Source organism: Chiloscyllium punctatum, chromosome 2 (genome assembly GCF_047496795.1).
Source record: "Chiloscyllium punctatum isolate Juve2018m chromosome 2, sChiPun1.3, whole genome shotgun sequence".
Lineage (NCBI taxonomy): Eukaryota > Metazoa > Chordata > Chondrichthyes > Orectolobiformes > Hemiscylliidae > Chiloscyllium > Chiloscyllium punctatum.
The window spans coordinates 131671194-131691294 of record NC_092740.1 but is presented as its reverse complement, the minus strand read 5'-3'; the positions used below and the strand labels follow the sequence as shown (position 1 = coordinate 131691294).

The 20101-nt window shown below is 40.9% G+C and overlaps 1 protein-coding gene across 22 annotated transcripts in view; it reads left to right on the top strand.

Annotated features, from left to right (window-relative positions):
- bnc2 (basonuclin zinc finger protein 2) overlaps nucleotides 1-20101 on the top strand; it is a 583190-nt gene that overhangs the window by 364147 nt on the left and 198942 nt on the right. For 21 of the 22 annotated variants that reach the window (XM_072589035.1, XM_072589041.1, XM_072589036.1 and 18 more), the window contains one exon: nucleotides 12393-12495. In XM_072589035.1, the coding sequence (XP_072445136.1) occupies nucleotides 12393-12495 (103 nt within the window). Of the gene's footprint in view, nucleotides 1-6034; nucleotides 6125-12392; nucleotides 12496-20101 lie in introns of those variants that run through there. The other variant, XM_072589049.1, reaches the window with a different exon arrangement.

Genomic DNA, 20101 nt, shown 5'->3' with positions numbered 1-20101 from the left:
CTTCAACTTAGCACTTCACTTTTCTCCCTAAGGCTCCACTTTAAACCTAACCCTGGCCAAACATTTGTTCATCTGCCTGAATATGTGCTTAGGTAGTTTGATAATGCTCTTGTGAAGTGCCATTGGATGTTTTTACCACATTAAAGGCTAATATTTCATCTGGTTCTATTAGTTAGAAATAATCACACATTTTAAACCCAATAATGGAATGTCATCAAGTGTATTTCCTGCTGTCGCCCATGTGGGTGGTCGCTGGAATTAATCAGGATGGGAGATCAATATTTCCCTCTAACTTGCCTTCCACTGGTCTTTATTTCTCTTTGAGTAATCTCCCAATGAAGGATCCTTTGGAATTAACTGTGTTCAACTAATCTTAGTGTGTCCATGAGATGGGGGCAGTGGGGGAGAGGGAGGTTGCAGTGATTTGGGAGTCAGTTTTATGGTTACCCAGGAGTCAGACTAGAAGTTCTCTCTCCACATTTCCTGGTAACTGTTCAAAGAGTAAGTTGGAACCTTCTGAAGTCTCTGACTCTTACTCGAGTGGGAGAGTCCCAGAGGAAGCAGAATTGTCCATTTGGAAATTCAGATGTCCTAGGCGATTCCCACCAAGTCAGTGCATTGGAACTTCTGAGGGGGTGGATAGTGTATTTTCCAGAGTATGGCTGACTATGACCTTCAGGACACTGGAAGATATGAGTCATTATTATTTGGCAGATGACAGAAATGCAACAGTGAATGTGGCACCTGAGGGTGTATATTCACATAAAGATTAAGTTTGTAGATATTATGACAGCAAAACTGATGGATTTATTTAAAGAGTTGTTTCATAGCACATCAAACTAAAAGCAGCAGGAATAGGTCACTCAGTGTCTGAAGTCCACATTTTTTGGATCCACCATTTAACAGGATCATGACAGATCTTCTACCTCAGTTAAACCTTACTGCAATATCTCCATTCATTCAGATTTTTATGCTTCAGCAAGAGCATCTCTGATTCATCTAAACTCTCTATCCAGTCTATTCAATCTCTCTCCTCCATAGAACAATTCCCTCATCCCAGGAAATAGTCCATCCCAGGAACCTCCTTTGCACTCACTTCAATTTCAATATATATACTTTCTTGAATAAGAACACTAAGGCTGCCCACAGTGCTTCAGATGTGCTTGTATCAAAGCACTATATAATTGTATTAAGACTTGTTTTCTGTTTTACTCACAATCCTTTAGTAATAAAGGTTTCAGTATGATTTGCCTTCCTAATTGCTTACTGTAGCAGAATGTTGATGTCATGTGCACAAGGGCATCCAAATCCCTCTGAATTTCCAATTTCCCACTGTCCCAAAATTAGCATTTTAAGTGAAGACATTACCTTTAATACATTAAAATATCCCAAAGTAGTTCACAGGAGCATAATTTTAAATAGTAGCACCAAGCCACGTTAAGTCATCTGATGCAAGCTTGATCAAAAAGGGAATTTTAAGGAAGCATCATTAAAAAAGGAAAGCAAAGCAGAGTGGAGGAATGCTTGAAGATAGGAATTTCAGAGTTTAGACTCCAGACTAATGCTGCAAATAATGGAGAATTTATGCTTGGGAATGGACAAGAGGCCAGACTTGGTGGATTGCAATTATCTCTCTCTCTCTTTTTGTGAGCTAACATTGTGCTCCACTTGCCATCTTCTTGCCCACTCAAATTGTCAGCCTTCACGTGTCCACTTCATAACTGCATTTCCATTCAAAGTTGAATGGCAAGAAAACTTAGGTGTATTATACTCACTCCCATTATTTGATTCTGACAGTAAAGTAGCTGAGATCATTGCTATGGGGATTGAAAAATGGCCTGTTCTGTCAGGAAGAATCATCAAATTGTTGTAGTTTGTTAATTCCATTCATGGCTTTTTATTGCCAACAATGAAGTAGTGCCCCTCATATTTTTGAGGAAATGCCCTTGAACTCTTCAGGCTGGCATGTTTTAGGGCATTTCTTCAAGATAATTCTCATAAGATTCAGGGGAGTTTTTGCTGCAACATCTTATGATCTGCATAAGCTACCTGAAAGGGCAGTGGAAGCAGATCAATAATAACATCCAAATGAGAGCTGGGTAAGTACTTAGGAGGGAAAACAAATAAGTTAAGAGCTGTAGGGCAAAAACTGATAATGCACACTATAGGCTGAATGGCTTCTTTCTGTGCTATTATTGGTGAGTCCTACAAAATCCTAACACCCTTTCCTGACCTTGTCCTTTAAGTTGAGTGACTCTTCATTATTTCCCCATTCAACCACTTTCCAAAGATTTGTACCTGCATATAGTTCAGTCAGAGTCTGTAGCGTGCTTTCCTCTGCATTAAAAAGGCACAATATCTCATCCTGTGACTTCCCTTTCTGCCGACTCTGCGGCATGATTTCAGATGACTGTATGATATGGGTGGCAGAGGTGGGGGGATGTATAAACGGTGCTTTGGTGAGCAGTGAAACTCTGGGGCTAGAATCTTCTGGTCCAGAGTAGAGTGGATATTTCATCTGAATGGGACTTCTAACAAGGGGCAATGGTTTCAGAATAAGAGGTCAACTATTTAGGACTGTAATGAGAAGGAATTTCTTCACTCCAAGGGGTTGTGAAATGTTAAAAATTCTCAAAGGCCCACAATAAAACGTTTCCCAGGCTGTTAAGTGAGGGAGGGGAGGATGTAGCAGGGGGACGGGCAATAATCCCCTTACTAATCTAGAATTTATCTGCCTCTGTCTTAAGTACACTCCATGATCTGGCCTCCACAGACCTCTTCAGCAATGAGTTTCACAGATTAACTACCCTCTGGCTGAAAAAATACCTCCTCATCTAAGTAATAAAGGATTGTTCCTTTGCTTTGAGGTGGTGTCCTCAGCTCCTCATAATGATTCAGGTGCAGCCCACCCAACAAAACAGCTCCCTCCTCCACTCGTGCAGGTGCCAGTGTCCTATGAATTTGAACTAATTTCTTCCACACCAGTCTTTTAACCAGTCCCATCCCTTCCTGCCCTTGCATCCAACCTCCATAGGCACCACTCACTCACATTTGCTTCCTCCATGGTACTGCAAAGTTCTAGAACTGCTGACATTAAACTGATCAACAGCTCTTGGCAGCCAGGATTTATTGGTTTAGAGTCCTAAACCAGTTGAAAGCTTGTTGGCAACCAGTTAGCTGCATAATTGCCAGAATGCCCAGCACACTTTCATGTCATGCAGATGTACAGCATGGAAACAGACCCTTCGGTCTAACCCGTCCATGCTGACCAGATATCCCAACCCAATCTAGTCCCACCTGCCAGCACCCGGCTCATAACCTTTTCTATTCATATACCAATCCAAATACCTCTTAAATGTTGCAACCGTACTAGCTTCCACCACTTCCTATGGCAGCTCATCCCATACACGTACCACCCTTTGCGTGAAAGAGTTGCCCCATAGGTCTCTTTTATATCTTTCCCCTCTTACCCTAAACCCATGCCTTCTAGTTCTGGACTCCCTGACCCCAAGGAAAAGACTTTACTTATTTATCCTATCCATGCCCCTCATAATTTTGTAAACCTCTATATGGTCACCTCTCAGCCTTCAACGCTGCAGGGAAAACAGCCCCAGCCTGTTCAGCCTCTCCCTTTAGCTCAAATCCTCCAACCCTGACAACATCCTTGTAAATCTTTTCTGAACCCAGCATCTTTTCGATAGGAAGGAGATGAGAATTGCATGCAGTATTTCAACAGTGGACTAACCCATGCCCTGTACAGTCACAACATGACCTCCCAGCTCCTGTACTCAATACTCTGACCAATAAAGGAAAGCATACCAAATGCCACCTTCACTATCCTATCTACCTATGACTCCACTTTCAAGGAGCTAAGAACCTGCACTCCAAGGTCTCTTTGTTCAGCAACATTCCCTAGGACCTTACCAGTAAGTGTATAAGTCCTGCTAAGATTTGCTTTACCAAAATGCAGCACCTCGCATTTGTCTGAATTAAACTCCATCTGCCACTTCTCAGCCCATTTGCCCATCTGGTCCAGATCCTGTTGTAATCTGAGGTAACCCTCTTCACTGTCCACTGCACCTCCAATTTTGGTGTCATCTGCAAACCTACTACCTGTACCTCTTATGCTCGCATCCAAATCATTTATGTAAATGACATAAAGTAGAGGACCCAGCACTGATCCTTGTGGCACTCCACTAGTCACAGTTCTCCAGTCTGAAAACAACCCTCCACCTCCACCCTCTATCTTCTATCTTTGAGCCAGTTCTGTATCCAAATGGCTAGTTCTCCCTGTAGTCCATGAGATCTAACCTTGCTGATCATTCTCCCATCGGGAACCTTGTCGAACACCTTACTGAAGTCCATATAGATCACATCTACAACTCTGCCCTCATTAATCCTCTTTGTTACTTCCTCAAAAAAAACTCAATCACATTTGTGAAGCATGAGTTCCCACGCGCAAAGCCATATTGACTGTCCCTAATCAGTCCTTGCCATTTCAAATACATGTACATCCTGTCCCTCAGGATTCCCTCCAACACTTTGCCCACCACCAACATCAGGCTCACTGGTCTATAGGGTTTCTCTCCTCCGATCTCCAAATTTGAAAATGGAAAGCCCCTAATTTCATTCAGGAGCCTGCCTGGTTTAGTAAACACAACAATGATATTCTGAATGTGTCAGCAAATGGCTCTGGGCAAGAAGGCCTGGGTTTAATTCCACCTGCACCAGAAGTGTGGTGTAATATATCTAAGCAGGTTGATTAAGACTATTTATTAACTTTCTAGAAATTGGACTTTGGCTCCCGTCCCTTGCCTTGATGTTAAAACTTTTCTTTTCTAATTTCTCCTGATAAAGTCAACTCCTCTTTATCTCTTTAACCTCCTCCAGTCCCACAACCCTTCCTGACATCTGCATCCTTCTAATGCGCTCTTGCACGTCCTCTATTGTTATCACTCCTCACATTTGGTGGTTGTGTTTTTAACTACATATGCCTTAGACTCTTAAATTCTCACCTTTAATTTCTCCCCCCCACCTCTCTACTTTGCTTTCCTCCTTCAAGTTACTCCTTAAAGCCTATCTCATGACCATCACTTATCCTAATGTCTCCTTCAGTGCATCAGTGTCAAGTTTTCCCTGAAACTCCTGCGAAGCAAAATGTCTCAAAATGCTACGTAAAGGGTGCTATGTAATTGCACATTGTTGATAAGGTCAAAGCTATCACTTCCGAAAGCTAAATCTGACATTACGTAAATTGATTCAGGAACATGTTTTTTTTAGGCTCTTAATTGAGAAGGGGCTAGGTTTTCATTGCAATATGTTTTAAAAATCAATCATTCACTAACACCTGAGCAGCGTATTTTTTAGGTAATCACTGGGCATGTAACCAGTACTTGATTTTATTCTCTCATTTTCTGGGTGAGTTGGGTTTGCCTTTCCTAATTTAGCCAGAGCTTGTGTGCCAATGGGACCTGCCTTCATGTTTATTGACTGTTTTCTGTAAATGAGTGAGATTGCTGCAAATGTGTGAATCAGTGCAGTGCTTTACGGTCCTCACCACAACCAACGTGTGGAAATCTTTTGCTGATTCTATGTTTGAAAAACCACATCGAAAGGCAGCTTTGTTAGTCTGTCTGACTTTCATTACAAAAAGTGAGACTCTTGTAATTAGTAGTTAGTTGCAGATTCCTGCAAGGTTCATTCTTTTCTATTTATAAGGCAGGAAAGATTGATCATTAAAATATTTTATTGTGCAACTGGAAGCTATAATTTGCCTTACACCCCCTAATGTTTTTATTTGTATTTACACTGGGTGTGAATCCTGTAAGAATGTGCTTCCTGGGACAAGTGGGTGCATGTTTGACACTGTCATACACACAAGCTGCTGTCTGAACCTTCATGCTTGAAACTATTCTGAAACCTCATTACTGTGAAGATGTATAAGCCTTTACTTCACTCCCACCTTTGACACTTTTTTTTTCACTTTACCAAATCGGAAATTTGTTCCCCTTAACTCTTAACCAAAGAAATTGCTAAGAACAATGAATGGCTTGAAATATGTGTAAACAGGGTGGCTGGGCTGCTTGTAAATCATTCAAAAAGTAAGCTCATGGGTGACAGACAAGTAAGAGCAGTTTTGATCATTTTTTGTGTGTGCGTGTGTGTTTGATTGTGTAAGGTATTGTGTGTTTGCATGTGTGTGAGAGAGTGAGTGAGAGGACATCTCTGTGTGTGTGTGTGTGTGTGTGTGTGTGTGTGAGTGAGAGAGAGAGAGAGTTGATATCCGTATGTGGCTATGTTTCTGAGTCTATGATATGTGCCTGTGTGTCTGAGTCAGTATGGGCATGTGTCTGTGTGCTTGTTTGACACTGAGAGTCTGTCAAGATGCATATGCACTTTTATTCCTCCCACGCTTTCAATTGTGACTTTAGCTAAATGAAGAGAGATTAAAACAGAGAGTTGCTAGTTCATTCATTTATCGAATGTTAGCAACTGGTTTTGTCCATTTCTCTAATTATGCTACAAATGTATAAATTTCTGGAAAGTAATTTGTGCAGATGTTAAATGTTAGAACTTGTAAAACATCAAATGTTATGAGGAGGGTGGAATTCAGATCTGGGGCTGCTTGGTTACGCAAGAATTAATCATTGCCTGATCCTTGTTAATACAAGCGATTGTTCTTGTATAGAACCTGCAGTTAGTATTCAATGCAGACAGCAAAGTGCAATATTCAAAACCGGATTTTTAATTATGTCCTGCTGATAATTTTTGTGAATCTGCCTTACAGTCTCATGATGCATCTTTTTATGTGTAAGAGAAATCTTCAGAGAATGGCAATAATTGTTTTAATGAGCTATTAAATTTTCTTTAGTACTTTCCTAAGCTATTAAAAAGCTTGGCCAGTCACCCCACAATTACAGTAAATGATTTCATCTTAATGTATTATTGATTCATCCATGTATACGTACAGTACTTTTTTTTCTATATCTATATTCACACAGGCACAGAATCTGACGGAAATAGCGCACAGTGAAGGCATAAACCCACTGTGAAAAATACAGTAATACCAATATATCTGCAGACATGGGCAAATTTCTATTCGGGTTTTTCTCACATTCTTGTGATGAATTGAATGTAACTGTGGTTTTATTTCATACCTTTTATTCCATGTTTTATGCTTTCAATAATGTATTTAGAGGTTGAATCTGAACTTGCACAATGTGGCAAAGTGGATATTGGCTGTCAGTTAAATGCAGTATCTTAGAAGTTGATATAGTTTCGGGATCAAGTTGCAAAATTGGATCTCACTGTTACTCTAGTTAGGTCCAGCTTTCAATTTATGAGGGAAGAAATATTTTCAGAAAGAGAGAATTGTGTAAAAGGGCTAGACTCCCTAGTGCCCGATTTAAAAGAAAGGTTGTCTGCTTGTGATGTTCTGAATTGTTTTCAATTCTCTCTTTAATGCTGATTCAAATGCTGGCTGCTCACCGATTCTAAACTGCACTGGAGTCACTTGGCAGGTTCTAAAATGTCTGATCCAGTATTGTGATGGTTTTAGTTTTTAGCTGCTTATACAACTCTCAGTCCTGAGTCTGATAGTGTTTACAAATTCAATTATCACTTATGAAGTTGTACAGTTAATTATTTTGCACTGTGATTTGAAATAACTTGTCTTTGATTTTGTCCCTTTTGGCATGCAGTTTCATTTGACCGCAGAAACATTTTAGTTATGGAATATTGCACGACAACAAAATGACTCTGTGTGCTGGCCCAAAATCCCCATTATACATCCTCTTTGCACACCCTGTTACCGCCCCAATTCTGCACCATCTCCACCCCGCCCCCCATATCCAGTCATATCAATCTCATTCACAACTACCCTACTCTACACTTTCTACCCTTCCTGATCATTCCTCCCCCCCAGCACTCCTTCGCATGGCCACCTCATGCCCCCACTATGCCATTTGAACTGGGAAAGATTTGAAGGGAAACAGCATACGTTGAATCAGTCAGTGTCTGAGTCAGGCTTCTTTTCAAATTGTCAGTGTTTGATGGTTTCATAGTTGAATGTTTTGTGGGTTATATTGAATATCAAGGAAGATTGGCTGTTGAAATCATATGGTTGTCGAAGTCTTATGGTGTTTTTCTTAATAAAGGCAGCTTGCAATTAAAGCAAGTTTGAATTTAGGCGCTGATTCCAACAAAATATCCATATTGATCATATTTATTTTTACACAGTCCTGTTAATAAAAACCATAAATATTCATTTAAAGTTGAACTTAGTGTTAGTGAGTTGATTAGTGATCAAATCTACTCATCATGACCTTGGTTAACAACAAGATCCTCCTCATCAATAGAATATTGACAGTGAAGGAGCGATGCATTCTGTGTATGCCATGAAGTCTCGCAAACAGTTAAGCACAGAATCCTATGGCACAGAAGAAGGTCATGTGGCCTATCATGATTGTGCTGGCTCTTTTGAAAGAGTTATCCAATTATTCCCATTTATTTAGCCTCTTCAAATTGGCTATATATTTTTAACTTTCAAACACTTTTCTAGTTCCCTTCTCCAAATTATTATTGAATCTGCTTCCACTTTCAGGAGTGCAGCGCATTTCACATTACATCAACTCGCAGAATTATTTTTGTTGCTCTTGCTTATCAGTGCACCAAATCAGAAATGGTGTTTTTTTAAATTCGGTAGCAATGTCTTTTTCCAACGGTCAAATGTTGACTCTCCACTTTGCATTTTTATTTAATCCTGTTCCAGTTACCCTCCATGTATTTGTCCTGATGTCACTGAAAGAATTAAAATCCACATCCGGTGGATAGATCAATTTGGCAGACCACACAGCCCCATTTGGGGCACAGTTGTACAGGTGGTTCTGCTGTAATGCATGTTTCGTCAATGCGAATTGGCTGTAATGTAATTGATGACTTGCGATTTTCTGTTAGTGATCTTCTATAGTGCAATTTTCTATAGCAGTTTTCAACAGGGCAAATTTGCAGAGGAATGCAATTGTCATACAGCTGAATTTAGATAGGGTTGAATTCCACTTTGGCAGTTGGTGGAATTTGATTTCTATTATTTAAAGAAGTGTGAATTGAAAATAAGTCTCATTCATGGTGGCAATGAAACTATCAACAACAAAAAAAAAGCATCAGATTGGATGAGAAAAATAAAAAGCGCTGGAGAAACTCAGTAGGTCAGGCAGCATCTGTGGAGAGAGAAACTGCGTTAGTGTTTTGAGTCCAGTATGACTTTTCTTCAGATTTCCAACATTTTGCTTTTATCAGCAGGTTTGCTAATATCCTTTAGGGAAAGGAGGTCTCTCGCCCTACCTACTCCGACCTACTTGGAGTCCAGATCCGTGGCATTGTGTTTGACTTTTATCTTCCCTCCAAATAACTGAACAAGCAATTCAGTTCAAGGGCAATTAAGGATGGTCTTCCCTCCAGTGCCCCATCTCATGAAATAATAAATAACCCAGGCACTATTTCGAGACCGGATCTGCTTGAATTCTAATAGAGGCGATGGCAGGAAATGTACATTTTTTTTTCCAGTTTAAATGGAAATACACTGGATTCAGTCATTGGGAAACAACAAAGAGCAGCCAATTCTGACTAGTTTGTCCTAGAATGCAATATTATACATGACAGCATGAAATGGATGAGAGTCAAGATGTTGCCTTCTGGTTCCTTGAATCAGTCTGAGAAAATGCTATTTATTAAGGTAAACTATTGAAAAAGAGCCTTTACTGATTTCATTATAAATCTTGATATTCCTAAAGGGACAGGTATCTGTAATTACTCAGCTGGTACAGCAGATGGTGATATTCTGATGATTACCTGTACCCTAGGAATTGGCTTAAAGTCATTCTTTGTGTGAAGCTTTGATTTAGATTTGGCATTTCAATGGTTCTTGGAGTTTGGTAGGCCATAGCGCCAAATGGGAACTGATGCTGGGTTAGCCAGCATTTAAAACTGGTAGAGCACAGTTTCATAGAATTTACAGTACATCAAGAACTTGACCATTCTACACAGCTTGTCTGTACTAATGTTTATGTTTCACAGGTGATTTTTCCTATTCCACTTCATCTCATCCTATCAGCATATACATTTTGAAAGTTTAGATATTTGTGATTTTACTGAAATTGAGCATGTAGTGTGTTCCCAACCACCTGATATATTTCCATTTACTTCCTCTGGTCACATGCTAAAATGCACATTATTCTGAATGAGAAACATCTTTCTCATGGGTGGAACAAGTTTTGAACCTTTGCTTTTGTAATTGGTGTGTTTACCTTTCAAAGTTTAATGAATTATGAATAAAGATTGAAGTTTATAAATGCTAGCGTAAAGTCCAGAATCTAAATAGCTCTGTGCTGGGTGTACTACAGAGCCCTGATTGATCTTGGCATTTTCATTGCCCATTGCCCCAGGCAAGTCATCTGATAAGGGTTTTGTTTTCATCATAATTTGCATTGAAGATTATTTTAGGCAGATATGTGGCATGAGGAAGTGGAAGTTTGGAAAAATCTACTTTCGAATGGATTATGTTCATTACTGCCTCAACCTGACATTGACAATGCTGTGGCATGGGTTTGCTGAACCAGGTTGTAGGAGATGGTTCATGCACATAGCCTACACAGTTCAACCTGCTAGACTGTAAGCAGAATCCAAATAATTTGTGATCTGTGAATTCTCAATCTGAAATGTGTTTGATACATTTGCTAATGCATTACTCAGCTATTTTCCACATGGTCAGGTACAGGAGCTCACTCCTAATCCAATGGAGTTTATAGCTGTGTAGTTCTTCTGTTCCCTTCCAGTCAACTGTAGTATCCTGTAAAGTCTACTAGCATCCATGCAGGTGATTGTTCAAGACGATATTTCTAGTGTTAATGTTGCAGTAAGAATGAATGGGTCATTGGCAGAATGTAACTACTGGAGTGTTGCAAGGATTTATGCTGGTTTCTCAGCTATTTATTATCCAAACTGATGACTTTGAGGGACAGAATGTGAAAATGTATCCAAGTTTTCAGACAATGTAGAACTTGATGGGAATGTAAACTATAAGGTGGACATAGAGTGATATGGGTAGGAAATGATTGGGCAAGAAGTAGAAGCTGAAATCTTATTTGAGTGGCAAGGGTGGTTGGGAATCTGACTGAATGGCAGAGTAGGCTGGAGAGGCTACATGGACTACTGATGTTCCTGTTTCTTTTGTTCTGACTCATCTTTTGGGATATGTGAAAAAAAGCAGAATATGTTCCAAATCATGCAAAACTAGAATGTTGTGATGTTATGCACTAATCGCGGAAAGATGATATTCTGTGAAAGTTAACATGCTGGTACAGCAAGCAATTTGGAAAGCAAAGTAGTATTATAATGCTTAGTCTGAAGACTTAGAGAATAACCTCAGGCAGTCTTCGTACAAATAATAGAACTTTGGTGAGATCACACCGATTGTATTTTGAATGGCTTTGATCTCCTTAATTGGACAAGAATATATTTTCTGTAAACAGGGTACGGCAGAAGTTCTCTAGATTAATTCCAATGAATGGGTTGTCTTATGATGAGAGAATGGGCCTGCATTCTCGAACATTTGGAGGAGAGGTGATCACTCTGGCACATGTCAAGTTCTTGAGGACTGGGTATGGTGGATGTGGAGAGATTCTTTCCTTTGGACTCGAGAACCAGGGGCTCCATGTCTCAGGATATCATTTGGCAATTTAGGACTGAGATGAGGAGAAATTTCTTCACTCGAGGTTGTGAATCTTTTTGGATGTCTAACCCATAGACCTGGTGTTGTCCAGTTGATGAGTTTGCTCAAATGGAAATTGACAAGCCCTTTGAGGCACTGATGAAATTTCAGGACTTAGAGAGGGAAAAGTCAAATTGAGGTAAAATGTTAACCATGATTTTATTGTATAGTTGAACAGAGTAAAGGAGCCAAATGACCTACGTGTGCTTCATTTTCTTGTCTTCATACAAAAAGGTTTTTAGTTTACTTTGTAGCAGGGTTGGTATAAATTTTGATCTTATTTGTAAATTAATTTAGTTCTCTACGACTAAACTGAAGATTTTAAAATTATCAAAGTGTGATTCCCTGCTCGAGCTGCCAGGATGGATAGACTCAGGCAGGAGCCCCTTATGGGATCCAGTATGCTTCCCGATCCAGTATGCTTCCCAATCCATATGTCGATAGTTGTTTTTGTGACAAGACTCTCAAATGAAGATGGTTCTAATCTCACTTTGCATTCCTTTAGAATCAAAAAATCCACAAACACAATGAGGTAACAGAACTCAAACAGACATGGCAATGTTGGTACTATGATGAATGACTGGAAACTATTGTGATTCACTTGCCTTTACTTTTCCTCTTTTAGGCCATTCGCTGTACACTGGTAAACTGTACGTGTGAATGCTTTCAGCCAGGAAAGATCAGCCTACGGACCTGTGACCAGTGCAAACATGGCTGGGTGGCACATGGTAAGTGAGATCAAGCGTTTCCACCTAATTATTTTCCTGAGAGATGGCATGATTACTTTGAATTCCATACAATCATACACACAGAAGCTGACCTCTCTGCCAAACTGGTCAATGTTAGTGTTGCATAACAAACGACTTGTTTTTAGCTAGCAGTTTTAACATGATGAATTTTCACAAATAACAGTCATTAGTACTTATGAGAGCATAGTTAAACAGAATTTGATGCTGACTGTACCCAGCAGGTTAAAGGCAGAGACATTAAAGAGCATCTTAAAGGAGGTGAAATGGGTAGAGAGGCCGAGTTGCTGTAGAGAAAGAAGCTTAAACCTTCAAGTCCGGGCAGCTCATGGTATGGATTCCCAAGGTAGAGTGATTAAAATTCTGTATTCCCAGAAGGCCAGAACATTATGAAATGTTCTGAAGGTTTGTGGATGAGGAAATTACAGAGATCGGGAAGGGTGAGGCTATGGAGGGATTTGAAATTCTTTCTCCACTTGAATCTCCTTCTACCACACTTTATCTCACTCCAACAACGTTCTTCTATCCCTGACTTAACTAGATACCCCTGAACTGCATCTGTTATTCACTTCCATCATCTCCTGTTTGGTATCACTTTACACAGTGTAATCACTCTAAACTGAGTTTTCTCCAGAACTCCCTACTGGACTTCATAATTACTATCTATATGTGACCCCTGGTGTCAGACTCTCCACACAATTCAGGACGACATCTTTATATCTAGCCTATCAAACCCTTCCCACAATTAAGGAACTGAATCAGGTCATCTTGTAGCTTTCTCTTTTCTGGAGAAGCACCTCATTTTATAATGCAGCTCTTCAAAACACATTGATGACGTGAGTATTTAATTGGATTGTATCTTTATTTGAAGCCAACTCTCAGTAAAAGTACATATGGTCCAAATGATTATGTAATTTTGAGAAGGTAGATCTATTCCTGGTTCAGTAAACAGTTGCAGATCATTGGAATGGAATAGACTAATCTAAAGAGTGATGCTGTTGGTTGGAAATTCTCCAGTCCCTGGGGAAAATTAGGAATGTTATTTGGAGCTCAATCAGGTCAAAGTTCAATAGTTAAGATGTGAAGATGCATGAATATCCCAGATTTTTGTTCATCTTTGTAAATTGAGGAATATTTATACAAGGTTTATGTTAAATGAATGCGTTAGGATGTAATGTCGAGCAGCTATAATAGGCTTACCATACTCTTTGTGATCTTTGCTTTGTCACATTCTTGGTAATAAGTCTTGAGGAACATTTTTTATTCATTATGACTCCTGCTTGCTGGAACTGTTCATTCATCCGAGTTCTGTCTTATCAAATATTCAGGCATTCTTCTCCATATCATGGGTGAAACAAATTAATTTTAAATCATTAAAAGGCTTTCCTTTTCACAACATTGCTGTTTAGTCATCCTGTTCAATTGAAGGTGTTTTGGTAATCAGAGCTCACAGATTTAAGGCAGTTAGCTAGATGTACAATGCTACCTGACAATGCGGAAAATTGCCTAGTACATCCTGTCCATAAGCAGGAGACAAATCCAATCCAATCAATTATTACCCCCATCTGACTTCTCTCAATCAGCAGCTAAATGACAGACGGTCTTGTTGGCAGTGTTGTCAAGTGGCTTGCCAATGCTCAGTTCTAGCTCTACCAGGTCTACTCTGTTTCCAGACAAACATGTGCTTAGAGTAATTCTCCAAGATATCAAGGCAGCATTTGACCAAGTGAGACATCAAGGAATCCTAGGAAAATTAGATACTGAGGGCAAAATTGTTACTGAGTGGAGGACTAATAGAAGGTGAGGACTGCAGATGTTGGAGATCAGAGTCGAGAGTGTGGTGCTAGAAAAGCACAGCAGGTCAGGCAGCATCCGAGGAGCAGGAAAATCGATGTCTCAGGCATAAGTCTTCCATTACTTCAATACTGATTAGAGGACACTAATACCTTGAATTGTATGAAAAATACTTTGGGTGGAGCATCAGACTGAGTTGCTGACTTGTGTAAGGCTAATTTCATCTAATTAAGTCACTTATTCCTGTCATGAAATTTGGAGTAGACAAGCAGGAGGCTGAAAGAACACAGCAAGCCAGGCAACTTCAGGAGGTGGAGAAGGGGGCATTTCAGATATAACCCTTCAGGAATGGAAGTGGGGGTAGGGGGAGCTGCAGATAACATTGGTGAGAGAAAGGGTTATAGGTTATGGGTTATGGGTGGGGAGAGTGATGAGATAAGGATAGGTGAATACAAATGGTGGGTATGACCTGGCTGCTTGATGGGAGGAATGAATTGCTTGGCAGCTGGAAGGAAGGGTTGATCGGAAGAATGGAAGGGAGGAGTTGGGGGATGGCTGAGAAGGTTATTTGAAATTGAAGAACTCAACATTGAGGCCTCTGGGCTATAGGCTGCCCTGACAGAAGATGAGGTGTTTTTTCTCAATTTATGGTTTGATTTACTGTGGCATTGTCTGTCCTCGGGCTCCGACATTTTAGAGAGTGGGGTGGGGCATTGAAGTGAGTGATGACCTTACGGGCCCAGCTGAGATGTTCAGCGAAATGTTGCCTAAGTTTATGTTTGGTCTCACCGATGTAAAGAAGACCACATCTGGAGCACCCGATATGGTGAACGAGATTGGAGGATTAGATTAGATTACTCAGTGTGGAAGCAGGCCCTTCAGCCCAACAAGTCCATACCGACCCTCTGAAGAGTAACTCACCCAGACCCATTCCTCTACATTTACCCCTTTACCTAACACTACGGGCAATTTAGCATGGCCAATTCAACTAACCAGCACATTTTTAGACTGTGAGAGGAAACCGGAGGAAACCCATGCAGACATGGGGAGAATGTGCAAATTCCACACAGACAGTTACATAAGCCTGGAATTGAACCCGGGTCTCTGGTGCTGTAAGGCAGCAGTGCTAACCACTGTGCCACCATGCTGCCATGGTGAGGCAGGTGAACCTCTGTCTCACCTGAATGGGCTATTTGGGACCCTGGGTGAAGGTAAGAGGGGTAATGTGCTGACAGATTTTGCAACTTTTTATGGCTGCAGAGGAAGGTACCTGGGGATTTGGTGAGGTTGGTGGGGTGGGTGGCACAAACCAAGGAATGGCGAAGGGAATTGTCATTGTAGAAGGTAGGGAAGGGAAGATGTTTTTGGTGATGGGGTCTAGTTAGTGTTGGCGGAAGTGTTTGAGCATAGTACGTTGGATGTGAAGACTTGTGGGCTGGAATGTGAGGACAAGGGGGAACCTGTCTTTATTATGTGGCTGCTGGGGTGGGGTTTAGAACAGGGGAAGGGCTGTCTGGATGACAGCAGGGAAATCACGTTGTTTAAAATAGATGGACATCTGGGATGCTCCTCATCAGAGCAGATGTGATGGAGATGGAGGAATTTGGAAATGGGATGTAATTTTTGCAGGTTATGGGGTGGGAGGAAGTGTAGTTCAGATAGTTATGGAAGTCTGTGAGTTTGTGGTAAATGTTGCTGGAGAATGAAATAGAGAGATCTTGAAAGGAGAGGGAGCTGTTCGAGATGGACCAAGTGAATTTAAGGGCAGGGTAGAAATTGTGGGCAAAGTTGTTGAGCTGCTCCAGTTCAGCCTTTATGCAAAATGCAGCACAGTTACAGTCATTGATGTAACAGCGGTAGAGTTGGGGAACAGTATTGTATGTGCTTCTACATCATCCCTCCCCCAGCTCAAGACTTCCCTTTCCCAAATGTGTGGAGGATCTCCACTTTTCTATACTCTTCAGCACATAGACAGGCACTGTTCCTCAACTCTTCTGCCATTACATCGATGACCTTATCAGTGCTACGTCCTCACCCAGGCTGAACTGGAGCAGTTCATTGACTTTGCCAACAGCTTCCACCCCACGCTTAAATTCATTTGGTCTATCTTGGACACCTCCCTCCCTTTCTTGACCTTTCTGTTTCCTTTGCTGGTGACAGTTTACATACTGATATTTGCTACAAACTCCCATAACTTCCTGAACTACACCTTCACCCTCCCCATATCCTGCAAAAACTCCATCCTGTTTTCCAAATTCCTCCGTCTCCATTGCATCTGCTCTGATGAGATGTTCTACTCCCAAGCATCCCAGATGTCCACCTATTGTAAACAACATGCTTTCCCCTTCTGCCATTCAGATGGCCCTCTGCCACACCACTTTCATTCGCATTCCACTGCTTTAAACCTCCTCCCGCCAAATCCAATAAAAACAGAGGCCCCCTTGTCCTCACTTTCCACCCCACTAGTCAACGCATCCAAGGTTTCATCCTCAAACACTTCCGCCAACTCCAACTAGGCTCCACCACCAAGTACATCTTCCCTCTCCTTACCCCTCTCCTTAGCATCTCAGCCAAGCCCATAGGGGTCAGCCTGATCTCCTGGTCACTGCCCATTTCAATTCCTCTTCCCATTCCATTTCTAACATGTTCATCCTCGATCTCCTCCAATGCCACAATGAATCAGATTGGAGGAACACCTCATCAGCCTGCAGCCCACAGGACTCAACATTGAGTTCTCCAATTTCAAAAAAAAATCTTCCCAGCCATTCCTTGACTCCTTTTTCAGCCCCACCTCATCCCTTCCGTCCCTCCAACCAACCTTACCTTCCAACAACCGACCAGATTCATTCCTCCGTTGACTAACCGTGCCGTACCCCTCACCTGTATTCACCTATCCTTACCTCACCACTCCGTCCCTCTCCCCACCCTAACCTTCCCGCCCCATCACCTTTATCAGCTGATTTCCCCTACCCCCACCTCCAACCCTGAAGAAGGGTAATACCTGAAATGTCAATTTCTCCACCTCCTGATGCTGCCTGGCTTGCTGGGTTCTTTCAGCCTCCTGCTTGTTTTCTTTGGAATCCAGCATCTGCAGTTTTTTTGTCTCCCACATGAAATTGGGAATTGCTTCCCAAAGAAAGAAGTAAACGCTTCTCCTTTGAATAGGCTGAGATCTTTTTCACTGGAGCAAAGGAGACTTTGTGGTGACCTTATAGAGACTTGTAAAATCATGAGGACTGTAGACATGTTGAATAGCAAGGGTCTTTTCCTTAGGGTAGGCAAGGTCAAAATTGAAAAACATATTTTTAAAGTGAGAGTAGAAAGATTTGAAAGGACCGTGAGGGGCAACATTTTCACAAAGAGGGTGTTTCATATGCAAAATGAATGAACTGCCAGAGGAAGTGGTAGATGAACATTTAAAAGACATTTGGACACATAAATGACTTGGAAAGCTTTTGAGGGATATGGGTCAAACACAGAAAACTAGTTTAGTTTGGGAAACCTGATTGGCACGGACAAGTTGGTTCAAAGAGGCTGCTTCCATGTTGTATGACTCTGACTCTTTCGGTTGCAAGCTGTGAACAAGTGGCAGCTTGAACTCTGCTCACTTGAAAACCTGTCTGAGCTGGCACCTTCCTATCTGAGGGGAATCAGTAGAGTTTGGGAATGATTATGTCACTGTATTACCTGGTAGATGTGTTACATCATTAAAATGCAAACCCACCATAAATGTGCACTTTGCCCTACTTAGTATTCTACGCATGCAATCTTAAAACATAATCTCATCATCCATTGCTGACTTGCCCTCTGATTTCAGCGTTTTAAAGTGCAGGAACCCAGTTTTACATAGAATCACAAGGTATGCAGACCACAGTAATTGAGCATTTGGCCCATGACCATCCTAATGCTTCACATCAGTCTCTTTCTACCTGTCGTCTTCACCTATATCAGCATATCCTTTCATTTCCTTCCCCAAAGTGTTTCTGTGATATCCCTAAAATGTTTGTGTCATTCACCCTCACAACTCCTGAGTAACAATTTCCACTTTCTCAGTAAAAGAGTTTCTCCAGAATTTTCTTTGAGGTTTATTAGTGATTATCTTTTATTAATTGGTCTCCTGTGCAAATGGAAACATTTTCTTTACATCTATCAAATATATTTGTAATTGTAAAGGTATCAGTCAGTTCAGTCCACAGTCTTTATTTTTAGCCCAGCCCATGCAGTTCTCCATTCCTTGTGAATCATGTTTGCATCTTCTCCAGTGCCTTTCTGTCAGATAGAGGCCAGAACAGTGGTCTGGTCAAATCTAATTGCTCTATAGAGCTCCCTGACATTGGGGAAATGGTATTATTGTGTGAAGTTGAAAACTAGGCACTTTCTGTTTCCCATAAAACCTTTCTAGGAAATATAGGATGACCTCTGTCAGTAGATCATCAAGATGAGCTTTACCAAATAAGCTTTGTTTGCCCATTACAATATGACTTGGAAGCTCAGACCTATGCTTCATACTTTGGCACTTTCAGAATGTTTACATTGCTTTATACACAATGCATTCCACTTCTTGCAATGAATGTCCTTGACATATTTCTGGGGAAGCTAGGTAAGTATTTGAAGTTAGTGCAGCTTGATGAAAGGTGACAAGACAAGCATAAATGCTCGCAAAAAATGAATAGACTAAATAGTCTGTCTCCACTCTGTGGACTTGTTGTCATTCTAAATGTGCAATCTTGGAGAGAGCTTTTCCTTAGAGGGTGAGTGGAAGACCACATGCAGATGAACAAGAATGGTGATTTCTCGAGGCTTCTTTAGAAAATAGTTTTGGTCTGGGAGAAATCTATCCAGTTGTTGCCTCGTAAACAGGAATATTGAATGGTTCTTTGAGAAGGAATTGGTATAACTTGAGTGAGTTCCAATCGAATATTAATTTAAAATACATATAATAGTGTTATTCTTTTAGGGCCTTTTTTTAACAAAAATAAAACTCTTTCACAAGTAAGCAAAACCAGTTAAAATGAAATACTTGGCTCATAGACACTGAGTACAAATAAGGAGTGACTTCCACTAGACCTTGCATATCTTGTATACCTTGCAAGTACACAGAGAGAGACTGAAAGAAAGAGGAAGGAAACTGAGTATCACAGGAGAAACTGGGAGAACAGGGAGAGTACAAGAGAAACTGGAGTACAGAGTGAAAGAAATGGAGTGTACAGGGGAAGAGTGAGAGAAAAACAGGGAATCAAAAGAGAAACCTGGAGTAGAGAGAGGGAGAAACTGGGAGTCCAAGAGAGAAGAAAGCAAGCAAGGAAGAAATTGGGAGTTCAGGGAAAGGGAGAAAGAAAACTTAAAGAGACTGAGGGAGAGATAAAGAGTGTAAGTTAGTGGAGGAAGCAGAGAGAGATTGGGAAGAGAAAACTAAATTAAGAGAAAGTGAGAGAGACTTTTTTTTTGTTGTGAGGGAGGGAGCATGCACAGACTGCAGAAATATTTTCATATAATTGTCTGGCAACCCCTCTGACAAATACTACTTCATTTTTATTCTCACATCTCCGGCAACCCGTCATAGAAAACCTGTCCTCTGATCAGAGGGGGGAAAAAACAGGTGTCATGTGAGCAATCAAGAGTCTAAAAGATTTCCAAGGGAGATCAGCCAACAATTATATTAATGCTGTTGCTTTTATCCAGAGATGTTATTATCTTGAGGTGCTGACTGTTGCATGATTGCCTCAAAGAACACAAGACAGGACACAGTGGAAATTTGATAGTTATGAAATCAAAAGGACACTATGTGGATCTG